General features: G+C 36.6%; 2 protein-coding genes and 1 long non-coding RNA gene across 3 annotated transcripts in view; all 3 read left to right on the top strand.

Moving 5' to 3' along the window:
- Positions 1 to 1,303: 1,303 nt before the first annotated feature.
- On the top strand, positions 1,304 to 5,658 carry zdhhc24 (zinc finger, DHHC-type containing 24). Its single transcript, XM_015384639.1, has 3 exons — positions 1,304 to 1,608; positions 3,963 to 4,240; positions 4,345 to 5,658. Exons 1-3 carry the CDS (start codon positions 1,304 to 1,306, stop codon positions 4,635 to 4,637), a joined length of 876 nt encoding a protein of 291 aa, XP_015240125.1. The 3' UTR covers positions 4,638 to 5,658.
- Positions 5,659 to 11,922: 6,264 nt separating this feature from the next.
- Positions 11,923 to 13,485, top strand: LOC107090987. The gene is made up of 4 exons (XR_001481512.1): positions 11,923 to 11,968; positions 12,077 to 12,154; positions 13,213 to 13,269; positions 13,384 to 13,485. It is a non-coding gene; the product is annotated as an uncharacterized LOC107090987 (long non-coding RNA).
- Positions 13,486 to 17,502: 4,017 nt separating this feature from the next.
- The window catches only part of LOC107090979 (sodium/potassium/calcium exchanger 3-like), a 16,243-nt gene continuing 10,343 nt past the window's right edge, over positions 17,503 to 23,402 (top strand). Inside the window, exons 1-5 of the mRNA XM_015384649.1 lie at positions 17,503 to 17,836; positions 17,946 to 18,035; positions 20,988 to 21,064; positions 21,154 to 21,228; positions 23,011 to 23,095. Coding sequence (XP_015240135.1) covers positions 17,734 to 17,836; positions 17,946 to 18,035; positions 20,988 to 21,064; positions 21,154 to 21,228; positions 23,011 to 23,095 — 430 coding nt within the window. The 5' untranslated portion in view covers positions 17,503 to 17,733. The remainder of the gene's footprint in view (positions 17,837 to 17,945; positions 18,036 to 20,987; positions 21,065 to 21,153; positions 21,229 to 23,010; positions 23,096 to 23,402) is intronic.

Below are 23,402 nucleotides of genomic sequence, written 5' to 3'. Positions count from 1 at the left end.
TCTCATAGTTGAGGTATATCTATGATGAAAATTACTGGCCTCTCTCATCTTTTTAAGTGGGAGAACTTGCACTATTGGTGGCTGACTAGATACTTTTTTGCCCCACTTTTTTGCCCCACTGTATATATAGTTTAGTCCGACGACGGAGGGACATGAGGGCCAAAAAGAGCGGAGATCCAGGTGGAAAAAGGGTCTCAGCGGTCTCGCGCACCTCGCCCTTCTAGTGGGTCAAACTTCACGAGTTGTTTTCCGCAATTTCGTTCATAAAAACAAAACATAAAAAACATAAAAACAAAACAAGCCGGCCTCCTGTCTGCGGCACTATATATATATATATATATATACTATACTATACTATACTATATATATAGATATAGATATAGATATATATATATATACATATATATCATCAGTGACCCCTCACACCCCCACCATGGACAGTTCTCGCTGCTGCCCTCTGGAAACAGGCTTAGCAGTACTCACTGCAGGTCTGCAATAGCTTTTTCCCCACTGCCATCAGACTGTTGAACTGTTAAACTCTAAACTGGACTCTGCATCACACTCACAACAATCCTTTTAAATGGGACACAATTCAATGTTATACTACATTTTGCACCATATTCATGTTGCACTGCAACAAAACTTTCCATATGAATGCTCTTTTGTACCTTTTTTTTTAAGTGGTTTTCCTTTTTTCTTATACTGTTTACATGTTGATGATCACTGCTACACTTTAAATCATAATGTTCATTTCACTGTTGTAAGCTGTAAAATATATATATATATATATATATATATATATATATATATATATATATATATATATATATATATATATATTAATATGGCATGCCGTTTAGGAAATTATTATTATATATACTGACAAGAGTTAGAATATATTGAATGAAACTTGAATATATATATATTTGTGTATATATATTTATGTATGTGTATAAAAGTTGGAGTTGATGCTTCTTGGCCAATAGCCGGAACTTTGCTGTTTTGTTTCCCTCCGGTTATATTTTAATGTCACAACTACCATCGAATGGGAGTAGTTACTTGCAGTTCCTTGTTTATACAGTAAGATATGTCTATATTGTCAGGAAATACTAGTGTTATTTAATTTTCTCGGCTATAATTAGCCATGCGGGAGGTTAGTGACTTAATTGTATTGATTGATAGTTGTGAAGAAACGCTAACAGCATTATTTAATTAGCCACTAGCTAACCAACCATTCTGTGCGTCTGTTAAATCGCTCCTTCTTCTACACTGACCCATACGCGGTTTCAGTTGGCTCTAAAACATGACAGGTTTGGGAAGCAAGTTGTTCTGCAAGGTGGGGAAGTTCTGCGAACACATCCCCGTGTTCCTTAACACCTTCCTGGTGTTCTCGATCACCGGGGAGGTGAGCTACCTGGTGCTGGTGGGGGCTCCACTGGAGGCGGAGCAAAAGGATAGCGTGTGGTCCAGCTGGTGGAAGGCGCTGCACCTGCTGGGCCAGTATTTCATGCTGGGGAACATCTGCTGGAACGCCTTTCTCTTCCTGAAAACCAGTCCCAGCATCAAGGGGGTGTTCCTAGGAGGAGATGGACTGGGACAGGGCTGGAGGTGAGGACTGGTTGACTTCATTCTTGGAAATCTATCTGTAATTAAATGAAGAATTGGAACTACATATATTGCTAAATCAGTTTGAGCAATAATCATATGAAACACTTAGAATCAACACGTAAAAAAATAAATATATGTAATGAAAGCAAAGGCAGCTGGGTGCAAATAGCATCCAACATTACAAATAATGGACATTTTGCAGTATATGTCACTAAGGATGTGTTCAGGAGCAATTAGGATTACACCCATAAATTCATTGTTAATGGAGAATTGTGAGTCTCTGTCAAAAAAGGAGAAGGATTTAATTAAAAGGAATTAAAGAAGAAAATACAACTTCAACAGTATCACCGAATTGCTGGCATAACTCTAAATTTCAAACTCATTTGTTTGTGTAGAAAGGACATCAATGGGCTAAATAATATCATTTGGATAATCAAATATTTTCTCTCAGTTATTCAGTTAGTTTAATTCCTTCTTGACAATACATTAAATTAAAATATATACAATTCTAATTGAGAAGAAGAAATAATGCAACTAAATGAAATTGGGGTGAAATTGGCTAATATTATACTTACTTATTTAGAGATTTATATATATACAACAGTTTTCAAATATGCATTCTTTAAAATAGAAAACAGATAACAGATTTTAGGCTCTAGAGGCCATTTCTTATATTTTTGAAAATAGTTAGGAGGTTAAAATAGAACACAAGTAACGATAAGACTACGGGTAGGCCATGCTTTACTAAATGACAGTTTTTAGAATAGGGGTAAAAACCAAAGAGTATGTTGTTTGCGCAGAAAAAGAAAATGTAGAACATATATTTATTAAATGTTTTATATATTTAGATGAGAGAAGAGAGTTAAAGGAAAATATGCAGAATGCAGGGTGGGAATAGAGTTGGAAGGAATTTTAGGTTCAGGATTGAACAAAGATATTTATAGTAGGGCTGAAACATTTAATGATTAATCAATTATGGAAATAATCGCTTATCTAATTTAATAATCAATTAATAGTTAACAGGAGTATAGAGACTCTAAAATGTGGCTTTAGTTGAAAGAGCAACCCACTTAGAGCAGTAATTATATCAAAATTATATAAACATTTTGCATTTAAGATTAAAAAAAAAAAACATTGTTTTCATCTGTCAGTATACTCTATCCAGAAATCCTCAAGTGGAAAAATTTTTGTTTCATGTGGTTTAATTTAGTAAAAAAATATTATTTTATGAACCTTTGGCTATTTTTTGGTTAATCGAAAAAATAATCCACAGATTAATCTATTTGCAAAATAATTAGTTGCAGCCCTAATTTATACTTAGAAAAGTATTATTTATGTTTTTACTAAACAGAAAAAAAGAATTTAGATTGTAGAGATTAAAAAGTTACAGCCTTGTACAGTAGGTGGCGGTATGTACCCTGAGGTTGTTTATAATCTGCTAATAAAGGAAAAGAAAAAGTAATCATCGTTTATGCAATAAATCTAGTTTAGTTACTAAGAAAGTATGGACTTTCCATCTTGTTGTCAAAACATGTTAAGACTGTAACTTCCTCTTCTAAAAGGGAACATATATATTTTTTCCCAAACATTTTTTCTTAGGAGAAAACAAATGGCTGAATATATATCAGGACTTTGTTTTATTTTGAAGGATTTTATCACAAAAGTTCCTCTACCACTTGGAATAATTTAAAGTAAAACAGTACTAAATGAATGAAGCTAATGTTCTTTGTGTCCATATACTTTATTGAATGTTCTGTTAATGTTAAAGGTTATAATCAATATCAGTTTGTTTGGTAAAATACTGTTTCTTTACATTTAACTTAGCTTCTTATTTTTCAGATGTAGAAATGTAGCCATTTTAAGCTGCGTTAAAGTCCTTTTCAAAAGTATTGGAACCCTTTCCAGATTTTGTCAGGTTACTCCCCCACATTTATGATTTCCTTTGGGATTTTTTTATCTCATATACCAAATATGGAGTCCCACATATCACAAAGTGAATGTAAATGATACTTGATTTTCAATTTTTTTTTTAAAAACTATTTTAAAATGTTACATTTATGGTTCTTTCAGGGTATCACTGCAGACTTTGGCATTTGGATACTAAAATTTCTGCTCCAGACTAGTTAAACTTAAGGATTCATTGATGATATATGTTTTCAAGTCTTGGTACATTCTTTGGATTAGATTTGGTAAATAGAATATTTTTCTAATATTTATGGTAATGGATAAAATTTAATGAAAAACAACAGGTTTATATTCCTAAAATAAGCGGAAACTCTCTTTCCCCACTTATTCTAACAAATAGCAGTGACATCTTCAGGATCAGAGAATGTTTTGTGACTTTTTGTACACAGGTATTGTTACACCTGTGAGACACACACCCCTCCACGCTGCTCCCACTGCTACGACTGCAAGGTCTGCGTCCTGCGGCGGGATCACCACTGTGTCTTCTTCGGCCAGTGCGTCGGCTTCCGCAACTACCGCTACTTCCTCAGCTGCTTGCTCTTCATGTGGTCGGGGCTCCTCTACGCCATGGTGATGAATGCGGAGGTCTTCATAGTCATCCTGAAGGAGGGCGTGACTCTGCACAGCATCCTGCTGCTGCTCGTACCCTGGATCATGCTGGTTTCAGGTTATTTTAAAGTTTCAGTTAGATTTTCTTCCAATGAGTTTAAACTTATTTTTCTGTACAAATAATTCAAATACAAATTATATTAATATGAGTTTTTTTCTTAGGCCAGGTCTCGGCGCGGGCCTTCGCCTTTGCCTTCATCGCTGACACGTGTGTGGTTGGTTTCCTGCTTGTCTCTGCCTTCTTCTTCTTCCACCTATTCCTGCTGTTTCGAGGTCAGACCACCAGGGAGTGGTACTCGTCTCGCCGCCCGTACAACCTGGGTCTCCTCGGCAACCTGAGGCACATGTTGGGCCTTCGCTGGTACATCTGCTGGCTCTCCCCGCTCATCCCATCACCGCTCCCTGGAGACGGGATTACCTTCCAGGTCACAGGATCCCTGGAACCCTCCCAGTAGCATGCAGAGGTCTGAAAAGACTCGGAGTCTTTGGTTTATTGTTGATGGTTAACGCTGACAAAAGCAGCAGCAAGAGCGTTTGCTTATTTTAAGAGGAGCTAGCTTTGGATGGGGGGATGCTTCTGGGGTTTTGTGGTTTGAAGTTCATTGTCCGCCTTTTAGCTGAGAAGGAGAATCGGGTTGACAAGAAGATAATCTGTGCACTGGTTGAGGCTCGCCTCATAAAAAATGACAGTTCTTTTACGCCACTGAGCAAATGTTGTGATTAGCATTGCAGCGAGGACGATCGGTAATGTCTTAACAGTAAATGTAGAATATGAAATCTTTGTTTGCAGCCTTTTAGAAAAATGGGGTGTTGTAGTTATAATTAGAGGGGATTTTTTCCTATAAAAAAAAGCACCCTGAAGCACTCTGGAAAAAAATAATCTTGCTCAGATTATTATTTTTGCACTTTTCAGGATTAAAACTGAGCTTATTTGCCCCGTTCTGTCCAGATAAACTGAAATGTTTTTACTAGGGGTTGCACATAGAAACCGGATGGTGATCTGAATCATTTTGGAATGATCAGTCCTGACAAACTCTCATTTTTTTTTGATCTGTTAACACCAGGCTGTACTAACTACACCAATCTTCAGTGTAGAGGCTATCACTAAGTGCTGAAGGACCAGAGGCTTATTCAGTATCATTAAGGTATTTAAAGCAGAGGGAAACACTGACATGTAAGAAAATGTTTAGAAGGAACTAAGTTGCCTTGATATGCTAAAAGCTGTGGTTTAATTGGGCTATGAGAGAGAGCTTCACCCTAAAGCATGAAGGCTTCTGATTGTCACAGGATATGCTGGATGTAGAGCCTTCAGCTGCCTTTTGAAATCCTAGTTAACATTTATGTTCTCTGTGAAATATGCACAGAGAAGGATGTGTACAAATATTAATGTTAATTGTGCGAATCGCTTATATATGATCTGTAATCCTTTTGTCCTTTGTTAGAACTAATGCTGTTTTTTTGACTGCCTGTCACATGTAGACAAGATATCAGGAAAAATTTTATAAATTGTTCATATGAGAAACCTACTGTGCTAGAAGCAGCAAGGAAAGAACGATGGTTAAAAAACGGCTTTACAAGAGTTTCTCTGCATCCCGTGGTTAGATGTCATCTCTGCTATGATGCTTGGTATGAAAAATGTATAGGCGGTCGCTATATGAATGCTATAAAAATATTTGTAATTAAAGTTCTAACAGAGAAGTCTGAATTGGCCTAACTGTCCGATCAGAAATCAACCTTGAGCTCCGGTGCCTCTGGTTTTCCCATTTATTTATAAACCTGTTGTGAGCCTCATGTTTCAGTTTACAGTTCCATGTGATGTTAAGTTGTCTGACGAATGCAGTATTTAAAATGATTTTATCTATGATATATAAACAAATGAGTATTTTTCATATTTTGTAACACACTCGCCATTCTGTCACCTACTGCAACAGCAAACCCACCTTCATCCCATCGTTCCTTGCAGGATGACAGTTCTTATCTCAATATTCATGTCAATCAGTGTCTTTTTTTGTTTCATTTTCTCCAGGTGTTCTTGAGGCTGATAAACACCATTTTTAAAGTGTTCAGTGTCAGCATGTCATCTTTTTGCCTTTAAGGCGCTAACATGTCTTACTGCACTCAATGCCAGCTTTAATTTTATTATCTCTATACTTAGTTTATCAACTTCTCCTTGCCTTAAAGTGGATCAATAAATTAAAAGCCTTTGTTTTGATCGGTTCTTTTAATGGTTGTTGGATTTTCAATCTGTTAGGTTTTTGTAATTTTCTGCTATTTTCTCTGTCGGGTTTTGCTGTTTGAATGTGCATTATTGAACTATTTGAATTGAGGTATTTTGCCTTTTTAATTGTTTTGTATTGCAACTCCTGTTTTGTAATATTTACTTCAAAAATGTTGGTCGGAACAGTTTTTGTTTTCTTTTTCAGAATCCAATGTTTGATTAAAAACTACAGAAATCAGCGATCCGCCTGTTTTATCTACGGACTATTTGTAACTTTTAACAAAAGAGTAACAGTTATTTAAACTTTGGTCATTTGAGAAGCAACTTGGTCATTTTAGGTTAGTTCCTACTTAAAAAAAAAATATATATATTTTTTATATTATTAGTTTGCCTTAAATTTATCCTTAATTTTCACAAAGAATCCTCAAGGCAAAGATTTTTCTCTAAAGGTCAGTTTCTGATCCAAATGTTAGTGCAGGAATATTCCCCTGTGATTGTAAAACTGCCATGATAACTCCTTTTTTAAGGCAAGTTCCAGCCTAGATATATCCAACTAGAAACCAATCAGCATAATTTCATCTGCTTAATAGAAAAGAATGCATTTCCCAACATAGATTATATTCTATTACATAAACGGTGGGTCCTTCAAAGTCTCTAGAAAAATATAATTCCACTGATACCACCAGTAATGCGGTATTGGAGAACTTCAGATGCTAGCTTTGTATTAAACTCTGCAATCTTAAAGTTTATTGATAGTACTTCACTTATATCTTCAGTTAAATCCCCCCTAAAAGTTCTTCTTTTTTTTCCTCCATGATAGATAAAACAGTCATTTTGCATAGCAGTATATGCACCATTATTGTTACGTATACTGCTGCACTATGGGATAAAGAGTTGCATAAATATTCTGTCCGTTTTTATGGTTAATCTGACTGACAAAAATAGAGGGACGAGGTCTTCCAGACTAGTAGCACTCCGTCTCAGCTCCTTTATCAGAAATCGAGCCAATTTTCTTTTAACAGCTCAATCTTTATGTCAGTAAACAAGCAGCATGAACGTCTACAGCTAGAAGACACCAAAACTTCTGTTACCAAATCTCAACAAAGGTAAATTGAATCATCAGGGTTAGAAAGAAGCAGAGTTCCCTGAGTTTTTTCAATGAACTTAATGAACAAAGCTATGTATAACACTTTTAACACATCGATGAAAAACAAAATATACAGGAAATTAATTTTCCAGGTGAAAATCCAGTCATATTTTTTTATTATAATAAAACCCATACAGTTGCAAGATGTAAAAGCCTAACATAAACAAGTGAAATAAAGTTGACAGGAGTATGTAAAAAATTGCAACTGTCACCATTCCCCATATATGAGTGGACAGCTTTGCAAACTGCACCATAAAGCCACAGACATGCGCATGATCTCTGTGTTGCCATAGCAACAACTAATTTCATTTTTTCAGTGGAGGCAAGAGGGCGTTCCATCCTCATTTATACCCTCCACCTTCAAAGAACCCTTAACAGCTGCAAGTGTGACTTTACTGGGAGTGACACTCCATTGTGAAGGGGTAATGCCAAGGGGGCGGTCTGCAGGGGCGGAGCTAGATGGGGGGCCAGGGGTGGCCATGGCCACCCTTAGCCAATCATTGGCCACCCCTACCATTTTTTCCCTCTAATACAGATGGTGGCAGCAGTAATACTCTCAAGTGGAATATTAATTTTAATTTTTCACATATTATTTACAATTTTTTCATGTATTCATAATTTCTTGACAACAAAAACACTGTGGTTAATTATACACATCAATATAATAACATTAAAGAAGATAAGTACAGAATTCAAGCTCTTGTACTTGTATATATCAATTTTGTTTATATCAATTTTATGCTATAACATTTTAAATATATCTATTTGTTAGCAAAGGCTGTAGGAAAGTAAAGTTAGTCTTATCTTTGGCTTGACCGTGAGGTTCTGGTGCCTATCGGCTTTCGGCCACCCCTCAGTGTACATTGGTTAATGCCTGGCCCCCCTTATAAAAATTTTCTGGCTACGCCTCTGGCGGTCTGGGATTAGACCAAAAAAAGAATGCCTGTACTCCTGCACATTCTCAAACAATGAACAATTCATTTTAATAAGATAACCTCTTATACCACACAATATAGCATGTAAAAAGTATTTGTTTTAGAGCGATGGAAAATAAAAAACAGTCTGCCTTAAATACCATTCAAAAATCATCAACTGTCATTACTTTTTTTATTATATTTTATTATAATTAAGTATATACAAGTAATTAATAATAATAAAAAAAAATGTACTATTTCAGGAGTGAAAAAACACACTACCTTATAGATAACTTTAAATGTCAATGTATAAATAATAATAATATTGTAGTAATATGTAATAATGTAATAATTAACTTTTCACCGCCACCGCCATTAGAGGAGCTCCAACAGCCGCTGCTTGGGGGGGTTTTTTTGGTAAGTTCTTTATTTTATTTTTGTTAGTTTGTTTGTTTGATGACTAAAAATTTAATTAGTGAAATTAGTGAAGTCACTTACAAATACGAATTTACAATCAACTACAAAGTCTGCTATGGCTGTTAACTGAAGCTAACTGAACTATTTTAGTTTCAACTGATGGTAACTTTTAATGACTGACTTGTTCTGAATAAAAGGATAAAAAAAATAACCTGGTTTCCTTCTTTCAATTGTACCACAAAGTTAAAAAAGAAAAATGATTTAATGATACTAGGCAGAAGTTTATATTTTAGTAGATGCTTTGACTATTTCAACAAAGCTAGTTAGCTTAGCCGCTTCTATTAGCATAGAACATTAGCTGATATTTTATCTGGTGGCTAAAGTCTATGCTAATAACAGTTTTAAAATAAAGTGGGATGTAGAGATTATTTCTTAAGGGTTACCCAATGTCAGTTGATGATTTTTGAACGGTAATAAAGGCACTCCTTATTTTATTTTAATCGCTCAAAGACAAATGCTTTTTACATGGTATATTGTGTGATATAAGGTTATTAATTTTTTTTTTTTTTTTTTTGCCTAATCACAAACTAAGCTAAGCTCTACCGCTTCACTATGAAGTGTCACTTCCAGTAAAGTCACACTTGCAGCTGTTAAGGGTTCTTTGATTTAAGGTTGAGGGTATAAATGAGAAAAGGACGCCCTCTTTCCTCCACTGAAAAAAACAATGGTGTCTAAAGTACACACATTTGTTACTTAAGTAGAAGTATAGATACTGCAGTATAAAAACACTCTGGTAAAAGTCGAAGTATCAACTTTACCTCTTTATTCAAGTAAAAGTGAAAAAGTATGTGCTCCAAAAACTACTTAAAGTATAAAAGTATAAAGTAACCTTAAAAAAAAAAAACAAAAAAAAAAAACAGCCAGATTCCACCATGTGGACTAAGAGCTAAATTTTTAGGCTATTTTTGAAAAATAGGGCCAAGGATGAGGGATGTCTTGTTGGTCTCCGTCTCCCGATTCGCTCTCACCTGTGTCAAACCTTTCCAGACATTTCAACATCTTTTTCTGAATCTGACATTGTAGCATGTGTAGACAATTCACGTTAGCAGTTATAAGAACACCTGCTTGCTTCTGATGATTTCCTTTAGCTAACCAATGAGTGTTTGCCTTATATGAGTCATCCAATCACACTAGTTTTCACTAGATGCGGATGGCGCCAGGGTCCAGGGATCTGCATTGGATGGCGCACATGACGTGAAATAAATATTTATAAACATGACACCGAAGCCAAGAGTAACGAGTAACGTTTGTTTTAAAAATGTAAGGAATAGAAAGTACAGATACTTATGTGACAATGTAATGAGTAGAAGTCAGAAGTGAAAAAAAAGTAATAGAGTAAAGTATAGATACCTAAAAAGTTTAGTTTAGTACAGTAACAAAGTATCTGTACTTCGTTACTTGACACCTCTGGAAAAAAGAAATTAGTTGTTGCTATGGAAACACAAACATCATCTGCATGTCTCTAGCTTTATGGCTCATTTTGTAAAGCTGTACACTCAAACATGGGGAATGGGGACAGTTGCAACATTTGACAAACTCTTGTTAACCTTATGTTACCTGCTTTATATTAAGCTTTTACATCTTGCAACTTTATGGGTGTGTAGGGGACAGGTATAACAGGTTTCATTTCTACAGATATTGTCAATCTAACTAAAATAACCCATGAGAAACTGATAGAAGAGTAAAACCTGTTGCAAATGTCCCTACTTTCACCACTTTGAAAAAGGCGTGTGAGTGATTCCATAAATCAAGTTTCAGCCTCATCATATCTTATTATATCTTGTTTTTGGAGTTCATATTCTTCCAGATTGACGAGTCAGACTAGAGCCATCTCTCGGCGCTGAGTCCGATGTGTGGTTTTTGGATGTGCAGTGGTATATTGCATCAGCACGTCGGGCCGTAAAGTGTACAAACTTGCATTGTGATCTGGGAATTTTAAAACCCTACAGTGTCATCGTGCACTTTGAGCTGTAGCTGAGTACAACCATTGAACATATCGCACAGTGTAATCTTTAACTAGTGAATATAGACTCTAAAACATGCCTCTAGCTGACAGAGTAACTCACTCAGAGCAGTAACTATACCAAAATTGTAAATCTATAAATATTTTGCATTTAAGATTATTAACAACTTTTTCAGTCTCTCAATATGCTCTATCCAGGACTCCACAGGTGGAAAAGTTTTAGTTTCAAGTGGTTCAATTCTGCAAAAAAAAATTATTCATGGAACCTTTTGCTTATACAATTATTAATTGGTTAATTGAAAAAATAATCAACAGATTAATCGATTAATAAAATAATTGTTAGTTGCAGCTGTACCCTCAACCTGTATATGTTTTAAAGATGTGTTTTTTGCAGCAGAGGGGAGAATTGAGCCAGCCAGATGGATTCTACTGGGGAAAACATGTGAGTAATCCTTATCATACAAAACCCTCTACACACACTCACACGTGTTTAGCTGCTGATCAACATCTCATGTTGTTGGGAAGATCCCAAAAGGATATGCTGGAGAAAATAGCTGAGCTGGATCACAGCCAGAGTCACCTGAGAGAACTGAATGCTGAGATGAGGCATTGGCTGGATGCTGCAGACGATGACAACGCAGTGCTCCGCTTGGAGAACGCCAACCTCAGGAAACAATTGAACGAGTGGGTACATCCGGCCACATAAAGTGTGATCCTGCTATCTTCTTTGAATTTCCAATAATATCTATAGTCACTGCGGTGAAAAAAATCATGTTTTTCTCTGTTGTTGTATGTTTGCAGCATAGAGAGGATCCTTACTGAGCTGCAACAGGTTGAATCTGAGCCTTGTGGGCCTCTGTTGGGTGATGGCCTCTGTGAAAAACAAATCAGTGAGAAAAGGATTCAGGATTTGGTGAGCTAGCAACAGAAATATTTCCTTGTTTTCCTTTGCGTTATTCTGGATATAGATTACTTTTCTTAGCGATCTGTAGTAATATGTTCAGTTGTTGTTTCAGGAGATGGAAACCTTAAAGTGGCAGGAAGAAAATAAGGAGCTAACTGTTGAGGTAAACGTGCCATTTTGACCATTAGGTCAACCTAGTTCTACAACTATTTAATCATTTAAAGTTCTGCAATAATATGCTCTAAATTTCAAGATGTGCTCACCCTTTCAGCTAAAGAATGTTAAACAACAGAGAGACCAGGACAGGAACAGTTTGAGAAAACTCAGGAATGAGTTTGAAAACCTGGAGGTAAACTTCTGCTTTCAGAAAATTAGTAGTATCTAAATCTCTCTATCCATGAGTCTCTTCATTTTTTCAAAGTTTTCTGAATCAAATTCTAAACAAGTATTTTTTTTTCTTTTTTAATTGTGTAATCGGTATGTTATAGATGTTGGAATATCCTAATTTTAAGCCATAGTGCTTCTGAAATAAATTTTTTAAAATCCTTTTTATCCTTCATAGCCACTGATTTCATCATAGTTTAGTTGGATTTCACATGAAAGATCAACACAAAATAACAAATATTAGGAAGTTTAACAAAAAAAAAAAAAGACATATGACTTGTTTAAAAATGGAGATATGAAAAATCTAGTTTTCCATGTAGCTTACATTTCCTTATTGCAAAAAATAAAAATAAAAAAACATAAACTCCCCTTTGGTGGAGGCTGTGATGGAGTCCTGGGGCCATTTTTGATTAATAACAAAAATAATGTGGCCAGCAAGGAGTAAATATCCACCCAAAGATTTCTAAACTACTGTAGCTTCAGATTTTTATGAATATATATTAAGCTAAATAATTTCACTAATAAAAAGAATGTACAATAATAAAACATAGATATTATCTTAAATGATAAAGACAAATAAATACCAAGGTTTTAGCATTAAAGTCGTTAGTGTTATAGACTAAAGATTATTTATATCTAGAATGACAGTATCTACATTTGAAAATTTGTTGTAAAATCTAAATATCTGTATCTACAGGCACTCTCCATCCAATCTGACTGAGCTTGAGTTATTTTTTTTTTAATGTTTAATCTGCAGATGTAGATGAACCCCAAAACCTGTAGCTCTATTTGCAATGAGAAGCAATGAATAAAATTATTGGTTTAGGCCAGTTAAATGGATGCAAATATTTAAACATTTCAGATAACTTCTTTGACTTTATCATGATGCACAATTTTGTTCTGGACTGTCATATAAAATCCTTTTTATTTCTATGAATGTTGGACTATAACTCATGAATTTCTCTGCACTAGAAAAACTTAGGAATTGATGTTAACTCTTTATATCATATGGATTGTTTTTAGATTGGAGTGGAGGAACTTCAGTTAGAGCTACAGCATAGGGATGAGCTGATTAATCAGGTAGGAGCAGAGGATCCAACCAGTGAATAATAGGAATATTAATACCAATATATTTGCAGTTCTCTCTGATTCATCATATTAATATTTATTGCTAACTGTGTTTTACCTTAATAGAAACACCAGCACTTAAAGCACCTTGAGGAAACTGTGGAGGAATATTCCAACATCATTAAGGCAATAGTGTTTACACTTTATATTCTTCTTAACAGTTCTAACAGTTTGCTTTATATGGCCTATCCATCAACTGTAAAAAATATTCCCCAGTTCATGGAAATTCCTTTTTCTTACAATATGAAGATACAGTAATATACTATGATAAGACTCCAAAATCACCTACAGTTACAGAATTTTTAAAGGGAAGTTTAACAAAATTCATTCTTCACAGTCCTTATTTCTCTGGTGCTGAAGTTGTTTGTGTTTCTGTGCTGCAGGAGCTCAGGCTGGCAAAGCAGGAGCTGAGCAACCAGTTGGAGGACAGACAAGCTGATGCTACATTGTAACCCTGAAATACAAATCTTTAATATTTTTATCGTTATTGTAGAGCAAGGACTCCTTTTGCAGTGTCCTGCTGTTTTATTTTCAGTACCACTGTGGCTGAGGTGATGACCGAGGAGGAGGGACAGCCCAGTCCTCACCTGTCAATCGCAGAGGAAATCAAGCTGCTCTTCTCATCTGCTGAGATGAAACCCTGCATCAACGACTCTGAGGACCCTGCTTCTGTGATCTCTGCACTTGAGCAAAATGTAGAATACTCCATGCTGTGAATTTCAAAAATTCCTCTTTTATGGATAATAATGCAACCAGAACTGATTCGAAATAACTTATTCCTGACCTTTTTAAGACTGAAAATGCATGAAGTAGATATAATTAATCTTGAAAAAGTTTGGAAAACTATCTTAATGCATCCTTAGATGTCTGTGTGATTTAATTATTCTGTAATTCCAGCACCAACCAGGAGGTTAGTGTTGGAATTACACGTTGAAGTAGTGTTGTTTCTGCATGTGAACGGAGTTCAGAGAGTGAGTGTTTTATTGTGTCTGCAGGGAGAGGGCGATGATGAGGGGCAGCTGGAACACCAAGGTCTTACAGATGATGTCAAACCTAAAAGGTCTACCAGTCTACATTGATGATCAGCTATTTATATAAAGTATTATAGCTTCTCCAGGTATGCAGCAGTTTTTTGTATCTCACATGTTGTTTGTGTCTCTGTCTTGATGTCCCCAGCCGTAGCAGATTTGCTGATGCGTGGAGGACCGCTGTCCAGAAGCTGTTAAAGTTTTATATCATCAGTGTTTGTGTTTTGGCCTTTGTAGTTTTGGGATTCTGGGTTGGAAATTCTGACTTTTGTTTAAACAGCAGTTTGATGAAGTTGCCACCTTACGTCACCGTCCGCTATAAGGCCTTACCTCCCATTTGATCTCACTGTGTTGTTAGAAATTGCACCATGTGTGCTATGTAAATGTGTAGTCTGTGGCACCGAGGTAAATTTCAGCATCCTGTTAGGATGGTAAGACTAGCTAAGACACAGTAATTCTCTGTCTTAGCTTTTTACTCCTAAAACCATCTTTTAGATATATTTGTAGTTCAAGGGGAAAACAATGTGTTCTAAAAAGTATTCATACCCTTTTAATTAGTTCATATTTTGTCAGGATGCAATAAAACAACATTTTATTTCTGTGAAACTTTATACTATAGACCAACATGTGGTACATATTTGTGACACTGAAAGGGGAAACCTTCACAGTTTTCAGTTCTTTGACATACAAATCCGAAATATGTGCAGTGTATGTATGTGTTCTGTCCTTGTGAGTTAGTAAAACCAGCACCTTTTTCTTCAGATACGCCACTTTTTGCCGTACATCTGTACTAGCTTTAGATATATAACTACTAAAATCTTTCCATCTCAGAATAGATTAAAGTCAAGTCGAATAAAGAGGTTCTAATCAGTTAGCTTATAGTTATTAAACTATATAGTGTCATTTGGTTTTAGTCCAGTTTTTGACTAGGCCATTCTAATACATGCATATGCTTGGATCTGAACCGATAGCTTTAGCTGTATGTTCAGGGTTATGCTCATAAAGTGAACACGCTCTTTAGACGTTTGCAGGTTTTGTTATAATTTACCACTCACTAATGAAGGAACACATTCCCTCAGCATAATGTGCCTTCATAGTGTAAATCTTATGTTCAGATGACATGCAGCCAGTTTTTTTTATCAGTATATACATTCTGTTCTTGCATTTGAATTTTGGTTATAAAATATTATTTTAAATTCCCTAAATATTGAGGTACAAAGAGACATCAGAACTGATAACCTGAGTGTCGCTGTCTGGGTTTGCAGAACCACAGGCGGATCTCCATGCAACTCAGCATTGATGCAGTTAGTCACCCTGAAGGATCACTTACTAAGGATTGCATTGATGTGTTGTTCTGTACATGGGAATATGAAAGTTATGTATTAAAATGTTTATTTGTTTACTGAACACAATAAAATACTTTAAATATTTAATTCTGCAATATAAATATTTGTCTTTGCTTTTTAATATTCTGATTTACTTAGAATGGGTAGAAGATCTTTTAGTTATCAGGCTCCTCTCTAGTGAAACCAACACCCAGTTTTAGTCCATGAGGCAGACACCCTGTCTAATTTTAAGGCTAGGCTTAAAACTTTCCTTTTTGATTAGATTAGATTAGATCAGATTCAACTTTATTATCATTACACAGGTACAGGTACAAGGCAACAAAATGCAGTTTAGGTCTAACCAGAAGTGCAATAGCAGCAAGTGCAGGGTAAATAGTGGTCCCATAAATACAGGATATGGATTTCTACTATTGATTTCTACTGAAAAAGCTTATAGTTAGAGTTCCTCAGGTTATCCTGAGCTATCTCTATAGTTATGATGCTATAGGCTTAGACTGCAGCAGGACATAGGGACCCCTATTCCATCATTCTATCTCTATTCTTCCACTCTGCTGAATCTGTTAGTTCTATCTCTATCACTTTTACAGCTGCTTTTTGTATCTCTGCTTCTGTCTCCTTGAACCCCAGTCGGCCTCAGCAGATGGCTGCTCACACTGAGCCTGGTTCTGCTGGAGGTTTCTTCCTGTTAAGAGGGAGTTTTTCATCTCCACTGTCGCTACAAGCATGCTTGATGTGAGGGATTGCGTCCCAGTCAATGAGTCGATGCAATCAACTGGTTTTCGTTAGACAGAAAAATTTTAATCAAATTGACTGTATGATCTGGTGAACTGCAGAAGTGTAGCCAGAAAATGGGTGGCCAGGCAATAACCAGTGTACAGTAAGGGGTGGCCAAAAGTAGATAGGCACCAAAACCTATCTATAGGAAAATTAACAAGCAAAACATCCATATTTCTAAATAAAGCCAAACTGTACTTTCCCACAGCCTTTGCTAACAAATAGAGGAATATATTTAAACATGCTTTCTAGATAAAAGGTATAGTGGATAAAATTCTTTCAGGTTTGAGTTTTGGGTGGACATATTTTCCATTGTCATTACTTACCTATTTTTATCAGTAATCATTCTGCATAGAACTGACATTAACAAGTACTAATATCTACATAAAGGTATTATAAGATAATTATTTAATATGATGATTATTTTATGTTTTATTAAAATAGTTATTTATCTATGATTTCAGTGAAGACTCCTAGATGAATTGCAGAGACGAATCATTTTCTCTTTACCCAATAAAACACAAAATCTATTAATGAAAATAGCATGAATTCTGTATTTATCATCTTTAATGTTACCATATTGATGTGAATAATATACCACAATGTTTTTGTCATCAAGTAATTGTTAATATATGAAAAATTAAAATATTTTTGAATTATCCACTAGGGAGTATTACTGCTGCCACCATCTGTATTAGATGGAAATAAATTGTAGGGGTGGCAATGATTGGGTAAGGGTGGCCATGGCCACCCCTGGCCCCCCATCTAGCTCCGCCCTGTAAAGTGCACTGAGATGACATTGTGAATTGGGGCTATATAAATAAACTTAATTGGATTTAATTTACTTAGAGGGATATTTTATGGTTACTACTGAATGAATAGATGCTGTGGAGCAAACCAAGTAATGACCCTTCTAAGTAAACTTGGAAAATAATTTTAGAATGAATTAGTGGATATTTTAGTGAATTTAGAGACCCACCCAGCTGATGGAGCTTTGCGCCCCGCCCAGGAGGAGAAAATCCCCAACTGGATGTCATTTGGAGCAGAATGGATGCTGAGACGGTCTGATTCAGGGGAAGTTTATAAATAGATGGTGATTCATCAGCTGCTCTCCCTCACTGGATGCTGAGGAAGGGCCGCTGCTTTCTGGCGTCCCCCCCGCTGATTCTGATGGAGATCCCAGACCACTGAGCGACAGGACAGGCAGATCCGCTCCAGAGGAGGATGTTTATGATTTAAGTACCCGAAGAGCGGCTGCGGTTGGCAGGATGAAGGCTCCGAGGAGACCGAGGCAGACGCTGCTCCTTCCCCGGCTCTGCATCAGCGGGCTGGCTCTGCTCGCAGCTCTCTGTGCCTCTCACTTTACCGGAGGTGCTCTTACACTGCGATTATCTTCAACCATTTTTAACATTCTGATTTAGATGCTTGGTTTCATCTGTAAGGAACATAACTGATGTTTTGTGATATATTTTATTTCCAGGCTCTCATAGCCAACCTGGGCAGAATGGCAGGCATCTGTCTAAAAGAGAGCAAATAGTGGAAAACCAGAACAGCAGCATTTCAAGATCTGGTGAGACTTTATAGCTACTTTCTTCTATTATCAAAACTGGCACACAGGAGCATTTTACAATAGGGCTATCATTTGCAATCATAATAAAGCAGAGGCGCTGCTATTATCTGAAGATGAAGGTGTCCCTCCTGGGTCTATTATTCTGTTTCATTCATGCCTGCCTGCTCCCATCATTGATGTTCATTCTTCATTTCCTCCAACTTTGCACATCTAGATGTTTAAACACAGAGGCCTTTGAGGGACCCAGTTGCTAGGCAACTGGATGCTGAATCTGTGGTCGGATGTATCGTGAGTCTCTGTTGTAGTTCTTAGTGCTTATCCCGTCTAAATGATCTGCTGATTATTGGAGGCTCTCATCAGCATGCCTCTCTCTCATATCTAATTAGACTTGGAGGGTTGGTGGGTTGCATTTAGTAAATGCACAAAATCTATTTAGCTAAAGAGTCATTTTTAGTTGTAGTTTTATTATGCTTTGAAAGTTGAAAAGAAATTTTTTTTTCATGGCTGGGCAATTGAAGAAAGTGAGATGAGAAGCATATTTCCCATGGGCAGCCCTTTGCTGGCAGGGGTGTCCCAGGAACACTGCTGATCAGTAGATCAGGGGTGGATCATGTATGGAAAATGATTTGGTAAAAGCCACAGTCAGTGTGTTTTAAGTTTTGATGATGTCAGACCTAAGGATGCTGACAAAAATGGCATGAATTTAATGAAGTTTATTTATATAGAACCAAATCACAGCACAAGTCATCTCAAGGCACTTTATAATTCAACCAGATCATACAGTCAAACTGATTCAAAGTTTTCTGTCTAAGGAAAACTAGTTGATTGCATCGACTCATTGACTCGAATGCAATCCCCCACACTAAGCATGCTTGTGAACTATTTTATAATTGTATTTTAAATTATTGTTACTTTGTTGTGTGTTAACAAGCCAAAGGCAAATTTCTGCCATCATTGTGTATGGTAGGCAATAAAGGTTTTTCTATTCTATTCTATTGTAGCGACAGTGGAGAGGAAAAACTCCTTTTAACAGGAAGAAACCCCCACCAGAACTAGGCTCAGTGTAAGCGGCCTTCTGCAGAATCGACTATTATGCAACCCTATTCATGAAGCTGTTGCACGGGTCAAACTGCTGCCTCCTACCCCTGCACCACAGTCAGTCCGATCCGAAAAGATGGTCTCTCATTCAGTACCTTGTTCTCACATGGGAGTCCAGTGAGCGGCACTGGGGCAAAGTAAACAACTCAATGGAGTCAGATGTTCACTAATGCCACTCATTCAGATGGAGGGATGGCGGCAAAGTCAGTGACCTGATACAATTGGCAGGATTCCTTTAATGAGAAAATGTTTGGACCAGTTTACATGGTAACTGAACTGAACTTTAATAACGGATAAAGTTGGAATGTATTTAAATGACTTTGCACCTGTCTATTATTGGACTGGACTAACTTTATGTTCCTGTTTAGGAACTGGATTTGTTGTTGTATAAATTCTGGTAATTACCACTGCTATAATATGAACTACACTAAAGCAATGGTTGCCCAGTCAGGAGATGTGTGGTCTGTGGACAGAACTGTCTATGTTTCTGGTGCTTTGGAAAACTATTTTAAAACAAAAGATTCAAGTGCACAGTTTCACAGACTTGGAGTCAACGGTTTAGACTTGCTCCGTTTGAGAAAGGTTTGCTTCACAAGAACCATGGGATGTTCCAAGGTGGAAATCTTGTGCTCAACAATAAGGGTTAAAGATTTTACTTTCAAATGAGAAATCAATATGGGTGGTTCAACAGAAAGTGATAAAATTTATCAAACTTCGGGACTCAAAGTTTGATCTGGCCCTAAATATCATTTCTGGGTCCTCTCTCTGTCTGTTTTGTCCAAACATGATCATTTTTATTTTTGCATGATTTTATTGATTGTTGTTTTGTTTTTTTGCTTTCTTGCGTTGAATAGACACATTAGGGAAGTGTAATGTTAGATGTGCTTTTGGGATTTGTTCCCCTATGTTACCTGCATGTCACATACTGTAGATGTAAAGAGCCCTTTGCTATTTTTATGTTGGGCTTTTTTTTAAACTTGATCAATGATGAAATTCTTGCAACCAACCAGAATGCTTCCTTGATAGCTTGAAGTTTTTACGTCTTATTTACTTTTAGGTTTTCCAGTTATCTTCCTCCTGGGTTAAATGAAATCCCGTCATGATGGGATGTTGAGCCAAAACAGAGTCCAAAAGGAATCATGTGAATATCTGTCTAAATTGCAAATTATGCAGCGTTACATCAAATGCACAATGTTGTCTCTTTGCAGGATTAAATTCACTTTAGTCATGGTTACTTCGCTTAGAAGCTAGTAACCCTTATCTTTGGTCGAGATTTGATCAATGATGACTCACTTCTAAATCATGAAAAAATGGTACGAAGTGTTTCATATGAATATTTTAGCAGTTATAAAAAAAGACATTTGTCGGCAGATTCGTTTCTCACATTATTTTGTATGTTTTCTCCGTGTGGGTCTTTTCTGGGTACTCCAGCTCTCTCCCAGAATCCAAAAGTATGCATATCAGGTTAGTTTATCTCTCCAAAATGCCTGCAGATAATACGTGTGTGCATACATGGTTGTTTGTGCTTTTTGTCTCTGTGACAAATTCACAGCCACCCACCCTTTCCGCAGTTAGACCTCACAACTTGGTGCAACATGTATTTCAGGCTTTGAAATGAATTAGCTTCGCACCAAACTCAGCCCAAAAAAACGTAGAACCGGGAAAAAAACAGAAAGCAAAAATACTGTTAGATTACTTTTTTTTCAGTTATTGAATTCTAAAATTATCTTCAGGTGAAGTTACTCTCTACTAGATGCTGGTGGCTATCTGCAGCAGCTAATAAATACAGTCTGAAGTTGCCACTCCATGACAGTCAGTTATAATCGCTTGTTAAAAATGTCCATCTTTTCTCAGCTGTACACGAGTTCCCAGAGGACATCTTTACTTTGAGTCAGAAAAGACAGGGAGCAGTGCTTCTGCATGTTTTCTGTGTGAGTATCAGCTCATTGCCTGATATTTTTGTCATACCCGTAAACAGATCTATGGTTTTTTAATAATCAGTGTCTTATTTTTTCAACAGGCTATCTACATGTTTCATGCTCTGGCCATTGTATGTGATGTTTACTTTGTGCCATCACTGGAAAAAGTCTCAGAGGTATGAAGCAAAAAAACTCATTTATGTGGCTTGAAATCCAGACAGCTATTGTTTATTTTCAGTTTATTTAAAATGTTATGAAAGAACCCATGGTTTCCTCATGTGACAGTGTGGTCCTGTCACTATGCCTCTGGCTGATCATGTGTCCTGGCTGCCTGGCCAATGGGATATCCCTTTGGCTGACTGGTCAGCGCTCATGACTTTCACCTGAGAGTCTGTTTGATTGAATCCCACCTGGGCCCTCTGCTGTGGCCCTTGCCACACTCAGGAATTAGTATTTCTATGAGCAACCTGTAAACCAAAATGTACACTGACATTGGTTTCATTTTCCATATTAGAGTAATAATGATCATTTTTAATGGATAAAAATTATGTTTCACAAGGTTGTTCATTTGTGGACAGGTACATATCGCTTGGTTATTATTTATTTTTATTCATTTATTTCAGAAAGTAAGAGGCAATAGGTAGCATTTCATGCGTATTAAAATGTTTTAAAGCCACAGTGTGTAATAATTACAGGGATATACAGTCAGAAATGTAATATATTATACATAACTATGTTATTTATCATCATCTACGAGCTCAGCCTCTTAACCTTAATATTTGCGTTGCCTTAGAATTCGTTATTTATAATTACATAGGAGCGGGTCTCGCAGCCATGGAGGCAGACATCTTTGCGCTACAGCAGCGCAGAGCCAACAAACTAGCGATTGCGAGATCGCCAAAACGTCACAACGATGTAGAAAAAATAACAGGTATATTTATTATCTTAAGTCTACATGAAATCTATACCCTACACAGACTAATGAAATACTATCTGTAAAATAATCTATGTAAACAAACCTCATCACTTGAGAAGGTAGGTGATGCGGACGTCATGGAAGACATTTTGTCCCGTAATGCTCGCCGTACTGTTGAGGGGAGAAGCGGTGGGGGGGAGATGTTCATGTTGCTGCAGTCTGACCGCTAGATGTCGCTAAAAGTTACACACTGTAGCTTTAAGGACAGTATTTATTTCTGTTAATGTTTTGTTAATAATCGAAACATTGATGTCTGTCAAGTTGAGTGCATGTTAATTGTGGACCCAAATGGAGAGCTAAAGAGGCAGAGAGGATTTAATGAAGAAGTAAAATACAGAATACACAGTCCAAAACCGATCAACAAGAAACTGAGGAACAAAAAAGTTAGGAGACACTAGGGAGGAATAAACCTAAGGAAAGATCCAGCAATGAGTAAGTGAACAGGAGGTGTATATATGGGAGACAGAAACAATGGGAGGACTGATTTGTTGATAGGGAGCAGGTGTAGACAGAAGCAACTAGAAGGAGCAAAAGGAGAAGGAAAGGACACTAGGAGGCAGCAAAGAATAACCAGGGGAAACAACGGGATCTTAAGGTAACTAGAAAGAACTTAAATGAGATTAGAGGTGGGAATAAACTAATGACTGAAACATAAGGAATTACCAGAGGGGGAAAAAAACTACAAGATAAGAGGAGGGACTGAAAACTGCCTAAGCTATGGAAAACATGACCTAAGGATAAATAACTAACTGAAACTATATCGGGCAAAGAGCAACACCAATTACATTGGAAAAATAGTTAACCCACCAAAAAATTAAAACTGAAATAGAAACAAAAGGTCCAGAATGTTAGATCATAGCAATGCCTTGTTATGTCTTCCTTACACAGACGCAATTGGCCTAATGATTTTCTTAAGGATGTTTCTTAAGGATGTTTTTTAAGGATGTTTAGCCCCAAAGATTGTTGCTTCTCTTTCCAACAGAACCTTCAGCTCAGTCAAGATGTTGCCGGGGCAACCTTCATGGCAGCTGGGAGCTCCGCCCCTGAACTCTTCACCTCTTTGATTGGTCAGTGAGACAGTGTGCATTGGTTAGACCCATAGACACATAGAAAGAGCAAACACCTCATGGACTGCTATTGGCGCTGTTGAGTCATGAAGTCACCATCTCAGAAAGGTCACCTGCTCCACTCATTGTTATTCTTTCTAATAAGCTAAAGTATCAGCAGATTTATTCAATCATAACTATGAATACTAAACTTTGTAGGTTCCTTGTGCTGCAAACATAGCATCTCTCTCTAGCTACATACTATATATTGTATATAGTATATTGTATATAGCTATATATATATATATATATATATATATATATATAT

This window comes from Cyprinodon variegatus, unplaced genomic scaffold (assembly GCF_000732505.1).
Source record: "Cyprinodon variegatus isolate N-32 unplaced genomic scaffold, C_variegatus-1.0 Scaffold319, whole genome shotgun sequence".
NCBI classification, from domain to species: domain Eukaryota; kingdom Metazoa; phylum Chordata; class Actinopteri; order Cyprinodontiformes; family Cyprinodontidae; genus Cyprinodon; species Cyprinodon variegatus.
Note: the sequence above shows the minus strand (reverse complement) of the source record. Positions and strands in the feature narration are given on the sequence as shown.